The sequence below is a fragment of the Chiloscyllium plagiosum genome, unplaced genomic scaffold (genome assembly GCF_037043375.1).
Source record: "Chiloscyllium plagiosum isolate Xiang-an unplaced genomic scaffold, Cpla_swu_hap1 HiC_scaffold_11, whole genome shotgun sequence".
Taxonomy (NCBI): domain Eukaryota; kingdom Metazoa; phylum Chordata; class Chondrichthyes; order Orectolobiformes; family Hemiscylliidae; genus Chiloscyllium; species Chiloscyllium plagiosum.
In genome coordinates this window covers 31,314,290-31,321,377 of record NW_028270149.1, presented here as the reverse complement: position 1 = coordinate 31,321,377, position 7,088 = coordinate 31,314,290, and the positions used below count along the sequence as shown (strand labels likewise).

The 7,088-nt window shown below is 44.8% G+C and overlaps 1 protein-coding gene across 3 annotated transcripts in view; it reads left to right on the top strand.

The window, feature by feature from the left end:
* Positions 1 to 1,721: 1,721 nt before the first annotated feature.
* The window catches only part of LOC122557323 (pre-mRNA 3'-end-processing factor FIP1-like), a 48,836-nt gene continuing 43,469 nt past the window's right edge, over positions 1,722 to 7,088 (top strand). For all 3 annotated transcript variants that reach the window (XM_087991962.1, XM_087991961.1, XM_087991960.1), the window contains exon 1: positions 1,722 to 2,010. In XM_087991962.1, coding sequence (XP_087848088.1) covers positions 1,761 to 2,010 — 250 coding nt within the window. In that variant the 5' untranslated portion in view covers positions 1,722 to 1,760. The remainder of the gene's footprint in view (positions 2,011 to 7,088) is intronic.

Sequence of the window (7,088 nt, the reverse complement as noted above, 5' to 3'; positions counted from 1 at the left end):
AGAGTGGGCAGGAGGCATGGAACAGAGCTGGCTCAAGGCCCAAGCAGAGCAGATGGCCAGTGGGCTGGAGGCCCGAGCAGAGCGGGACGGCCAGCGTGCCACCAAGTGGAATGGGACGCCCAGCAGCCTAGAGACTCGAGCAGAGCAGGATAGCCAGTGTGCCCCCAAATGGAGTGGAACGCTCAGCGGCCTGGACACCAGAACAGAGCGGGATGGCCAGCATAGCCCCAAGTGGAGTGGAACACCCAGCGGCTGGAGGCCCGAACAGAGCAGGATGACCAGCGTGCCCCAAGAGGAGATGGTTGTTGAACTGGGGACTGGAGCGGCCAGTCAGCGGTTTGTGAGCCCGGTCACACCACATGTGGAAGCTCCCTGCATTGATTTACTGAAGGTCATTTATAGAAAGACCATAATGTTCAGTTTTAACTTTAGTTCTTACTTTTCTAATTTATTCTATTAATAACTGTTAGGTTATTTAACTTATTCTTATCTCTGTATTTTGTATCTAAGATTTTTACCTCAGTACTTTTTAGCTAAGATGGCATCATGTGGGGTGGCACTGTAAACTTCTCACTGTACTACTGTATTTGAGTACACACGACAATAAAGGATATTCCAATTCTAAAGATTCTTTGCAACTCATGGTGTATGATCGGAGTACAAATCACTCAGATGATTGGCATTAGAATTGGTAACAAGTACTGGTTTAACTTGTTGATGTCGGTTTGCTTGCTGAGCTGGAATGTTCATTTCCAGACATTTCATCTCCCTACTAGGTAACGTCTTCAGTGGGCCTCAGGCGACACACTGCTGATAAGTCCTGCATTCTATATTTGTATTGGTTTAACTGTATAATCTTATATGACAGCACAGGGCCACCAACTAATAACTGGTTAAATATTGGGTAAATACAGCCATGAGATAATGTGTAAAGGAGGGGGACAGATTAATGAGTCATTTGACCCAATATAAAGTGAAACAAAAATATTGCTGGAGAAACTCAGCAAGTCTGACAGCATCCGTCAAGAGAAAGAAATGATGTGGAGGTGCCAGCATTGGACTAGGTGGACAAAGTTAAAAATCCCACAACACTGGGTTATCGTCCAACCTGTTTATTTGGAAGCAATAGCTTTTGGAGTGCTGCTCCTTCATCAGGTAGCTTTAGAAGAGGATCATAAGACAGAATTTATAGCAAAAGATTACAGTGTCTTGCAACTGAAATGAAATATTGAACAAACCTAGATTGCTGGCAATCAATATTTCATTTCAGGTGCATGGCACTGTAATCTTTTGCTGTAAATTCTGTGTCTTATCATCCTCTTCCAAAACATCCTGACGGATGAGCAGCCCTCCGAAAGCTAGTGCGTCCAAATAAACCTGTTGGACTATAACTTGGTTGTTGTGTGATTTTTAACTGAGGGAGAGAAAGAGGGAGTTGATGTTTCGAGTCCGCTGATCCTTCCCCTCTACAGATGCTGCCAGAGTTGCTGACTTTCGCCACCACTTTTAGTTTCAGATTTCCAGCAGTTCCTTGCTTTGTAAAATTCTAGCTTTAGTTTTGAAAGCAGGCGTGTTATTTATTAGACAATAATTCATTTCGTTAGGTTCTGCCAGGTTGACCGTTGCGTTGATGTTTGTGTTGTAGATTATGTGCTGTACACTGTGTGTGTGTGTGTGTGGAGGGCGGGCGCTATGACCCTGCGGAAGAGTGCTGGCAGTTGATGGCGGCGCGGACTCGGTAGGGTGGACTCTGCCGCTGTATGCCCGACTGTGCTCCCGCTCCGGCGGCTGCACTACCATCCGGTTTCCCCTCCCCTTTCTCCTCCTCCTCCTCCTTCCAGCCCCCTGCTCCGAGACCATCGGCGTGGACCCCAGTGCTTCCCCGCCCCGCCCGGCACTCACTCGGAATGGCGACCGAAATGGATTCGCTGGGCTCGGCTGCAGAGAGTACGGCAGCGCCCGGCGGCGGCCTGGACGCCGACGATGATGAAGAGAACTGGCTGTACGGAGGTGAGCAAATCCCGGGAAAGCCTGGGGACGGCGCCGGGGGACGGCGCCACTTCCCCAGGAGCTGGGAGCGGGCTTGCCTCGGTGCATTTTACTCAGGAGTGAACGAAGCGCTGGAAGTGCATGTTTGTGTCTTGGCTGCAAGTGTTTCCAGAACATGGACTGTCCGGGGATCAGTCAACATTGCCTTTAAAGGGACAATGCCCTTTTGTTGGCCTAAGTCCCCGCAGCAGAAAGCGCGCACACACTTACTTTTGCAGCATTCTCGATGTAAACAGATTACCTGCGACCTTTCATTAGTGTCGAGATAATCAGAAGCATTGCATTGCAAGTGATTCACTCAAAGTCATTCCAAGCTTCTTAATTTTATTTGAAAGGAGAAGGGGTAACGACCGAGTTTTAATTGCTGTTCCTATGAGTGCAGCAATTAGATTTTACTTTTTTACAAGTGAAATGCACTAAAGAAACAACTTGTGTTTACCATCTCAGCATGCCCTGCAGTGCCACTCAGTTCATGAATCAATTATCACAGTTTATATAGGTCAGTTTAAGGGAAAGCATTTTCTTCTGAATTGCCTCATAAATAGTTACTAGTTTCTAAAGTCCCCCATTCCATCCAATGCACTTCTTCCCTTGTAACTCATGCAGATTTAAGGTTTCACTGATGCCCTCCAAGCGTTCATTCTAGGTCATGTATTGTCAACCTGGCTAAGAGCAGGATGCAGAGTGTAGATTGATCCCCGATGGTCTGTGTGGTTGTGCATTTAGTCAGAATTTGATGTCAACACAATAGTGAGTTAAATGGCAGCAAAATTATTAATGTGTAAGTTTCTCAGCAATTTTTGCCAAGGAAACAATGTGGCATAAATTAACAATTGCCACAATTTGCTGGACAATTTGTGCTGTTACACTGTCAGCCTCTCAAAAAAAAGTGGATCAATTTGCTGTCGAACTTCCTGAGAATCTTGTGAAGTGGTTGCATTTGTGCATTAACTGCCAATAAATCCCACCACGGAAAGTTTTGTACCTAACCATGATAAGGTTTTTTTTAATGGAATTGATGTTCCATTGATGTCAATCAACCCCCATGTTTAGGAAGTGCTGACAAAAAGTGTACTCTTAGCACTGAGCACCCTCCTCTCCATGTTGAATTTGTAGGGAATTAGTCAGAAGTGTCATAATTTTTTGAATAAAATCCCTAACTTGAACAAAACGAGAGAAGTATTATTATGTAGCACATATTTCCGTGCTAACTGATCAAAGGACATCATTGTGTCTCCCTCAAATAACTCGCCCATGCAAGACACACCCCTAATGTTTGAATCCTGAATCTATCGTCCCTGGATGGCAAGCTGGCATACCCACTATAGATGTAAGAGAAGATGTTTTGCCAATGTTGCCTTTCCTCTGCCGAATTGTCCTCCATGCTTTATAACTATTCATAACAATTGGGTTATGGCAATATTCCTTAACTGTCCTAATTTTATCCAAAAGCAGCAAGCTAGTAAGGGGGCACCCTTCCTGAGAGGTTTTGATATCTAACCATATTGAAAGAGTGTCCCCACAAGCCCAATCACTCACGTAAGATAAAAGCGAGCTTAGTTGATAGTTTTTAATGTCCAGGAGATCCACTCATCCTAATCGGTGAGGCAATTGCAGTTTAGCTAATTTTAATAAGGGGCCGCTTACAATGCCAAATAAAAGAACTGGACCAACGTTCAGTGTCCTGAACATTTCTTATCGAAAATCACAGGGAGCAGCCATATAGGATACAACAAACGGGGGGAGAATATTCATCTTAATAAGAGCTATTCGACCTAACCATGAGACCAGAAGCACTTCTTTAAGGTCTTGTTTGATTTCATTAAATAATTGAATAAAATTAGCTTTAAACAACCGAAGATCAGCAAGGCGGCCTTTGTGTGGAGCCACAGAAAATGGGGGAGATACTAAATGAATCTTTTGCATCAGTATTTACTGTGGAAAAGGATATGGAAGATATAGACTGTAAGGAAATAGATGGTGACATCTTGCAAAATGTCCAGGTTACAGAGGAGGAAGTGCTGGATGTCTTGAAACGGTTAAAAGTGGATAAATGACCGGGACCTGATCAGGTGTACCCGAGAACTCTGTGGGAAGCTAGAGAAGTGATTGCTGGGCCTGTTGCTGAGATATTTGTATTATCGATAGTCATGGGTGAGGTGCCGGAAGACTGGAGGTTGGCAAACGTGGTGCCACTGTTTAAGAAAGGCGGTAAAGACGAGCCAGGGAACTATAGACCGGTGAGCCTGACCTCGGTGGTGGGCAAGTTGTTGGAGGGAATCCTGAGGGACAGGATGTACATGTATTTGGAAATGCAAGGACTGATTTGGGATAGTCAACATGGCTTTGTGAGTGGGAAATCATGTCTCACAAATTTGATTGAGTTTCTTGAAGAAGTCACAAAAAAGATTGATGACGGTAGAGCAGTAGATGTGATCCATATGGACTTCAGTAAGGTGTTCGACAAGGTTCCCCATGGGCAACTGATTAGCAAGGTTAGATCTCATAGGATACAGGGAGAACTAGCCATTTGGATACAGAACTAGCTCAAAGGTAGAAGACAGAGGGTGGTGGTGGAGGGTTGTTTTTCAGACTGGAGGCCTGTGACCAATGGAGTGCCACAAGGATCAGTGATGGGTCCTCTACTTTTTGTCAATTACATAAATGATTTGGATGCGAGCATAAAAGGTACAGTTAGTAAGTTTGCAGATGACACCAAAATTGGAGGTTTAGTGGACAGCGAAGAGGGTTACCTCAGATTACATCAGGATCTTGACCAGATTGGCCAATGGGCTGAGTAGTGGCAGATGGAGTTTAATTCAGATAAATGCGAGGTGCTGCATTTTGGGAAAGCAAATCTTAGCAGGACTTATACACTTAATGGTAAGGTCCCAGGGAGTGTTGCTGAACAAAGATACCTTGGAGTGCAGGTTCATAGCTCCTTGAAAGTGGATTCACAGGTAGATAGGATAGTGAAGAAGGCGTTTGGTATGCTTTCCTTTATTGGTCAGAGTAATGAGTACAGGAGTTGGGGGGGTCATGTTGCGGCTGTACAGGACATTGGTTAGGCCACTGTTAGGAAATTTCACGCAATATTCCATCGGAAAGATGTTGTGAAATTTGAAAGAGTTCAGAAAAGATTTACAAGGATGTTGCCAGGATTGGAGGATCTGAGCTATAGAGAGAGGCTGAACAGGCTGGGGCTGTTTTCCCTGGAGCGTCGGAGGCTGAGGGCTGACCTTATAGAGGTTTACAAAATTATAAGGGGCGTGGATAGGATAAATAGGCAAAGTCTTTTCCCTGGGGTGGGGGAGTCCAGAACTAGAGGGCATAGGTTTTGGGTGAGAGGGGAAAGATATAAAAGAGACCTAAGGGGCAACGTTTTCACACAGATGGTGGTAAGTGTATGGAATGAGCTGCCAGAGGATGTGGTGGAGGCTGGTACAATTGCAACATTTAAGAGGCATTTGGATGGGTATATGAATAGGAAGGGTTTGGAGGGATATGTGCCAGGGGTTGGCAGGTGGGGCTAGATCGGGTTGGGATATCTGGTTGGCATGGACAGGTTGGACCGAAGGGTCTGTTTTCATGCTGTACATCTCTATGACTCTATAACCGATCTAGAACTAAAGTGATGAATATGTCCAAATAGATAAAACCCCACTGTGACATTTAAATGGGAATCAATATTCACCCTCAAGACCTAGCACCTTCGTAAGACCACCCATAGGCATAGCCTCTGATTTTGCAAAATTAATCTTGTACCCTGCAAAGGTGCCAAACGTGCTGATGTGTTGTATCAGGCGAGGCACCGAAGCTGCTGGATTTGACAAAAAAAAACGTCGTCTGCGTACAACGAAATCTAATGTTATTTTGATCCCACTTCTGGAGCCGATATATCGGAATCCCTACTAATGGCCACCACAACTGTCCAATTACCAACATAAAAAGCAATGGTGAAAGGGGACAGCCCTGCCGGCTGCCCCTAAAAATGTTAAAATTCCTTGATTGCAGTGAGAGGATCACTGTAGAGAACCTTTACCCACCTTGTAATGTCTTCGCCCAAGCCCAACCGCTCCAGAGCATAAAAAAGGCACGGCCACTCAACTCGGTCAAATGCCGTCTCAGAGATAGTGGGAGACGATCATGACTCTGAGTCATTGAACATGTTGAGCATTGGGTCAGACAATATGTTTATAAATTCCTTGTAGAATTCACTGGGAAGACCATCAGAACTGGGTGTCTTTCCACTCTGAAGCTGTTTCACAGCCTCCTGCATCTCTTGCTCTGAGAAGGGGGCATTGAGAAAAGACTCTTCTTCAGGAGTCATGCCCAGGAGTTCCAGATCCTTGAAAAAGGACTCCATCATGTTCTGTCCCTCCTCACAACCCCCAGATTGGTACAACTTCACTTCTACTATTTTAGATTCCTCTGGCTCTTAATTGAAGGTACACTGTACCTATAACTAAAAGTTAAATGCCAGTTTACGCTGTCAGTGCCCATCCCAGACCAGACCTACTCTCTGACTTCTGCAGCGAGCCCTGAATTGTTTCCTAAATGTTTGAACTTCTCTGGGCATCAAGATTACATATCAGCACTGTGCTACACTGTGAGACTGTGAAGTGTTGTTTAAGTTATAAAATAGCTTTGATTAGCTCAAGCCCTTAGGGTGACCCTGTCTCTGGGCCAGAAGGCTGGGTTAAGTCCTGACTGCAGTAGAGATATGTCATAACACACTTGAACATACCGCACTTAATCACATTTGATTAAATGTATCTGCACCCTTTCCGACTGCTACAGTCCCCTGCTGAGCTTGTCACTGGCCTACCAGTTTTACTGGATATTTTTTCAGCTTCAGTTGCAGTTTGGTTCCTAGCCAGAGATTCACTCTTCTGTATTGATGTACATTTCTGTGTGGCTTCTCAAACTTAGGGTGATCTCCAATCACACCAGTGTCTTTTCAATACCTTGTAACTGTTTCTGCACATCTGAATCTTATTCCCATTCAACTATGTTCATCAATGTAGCCGTATAAAAGT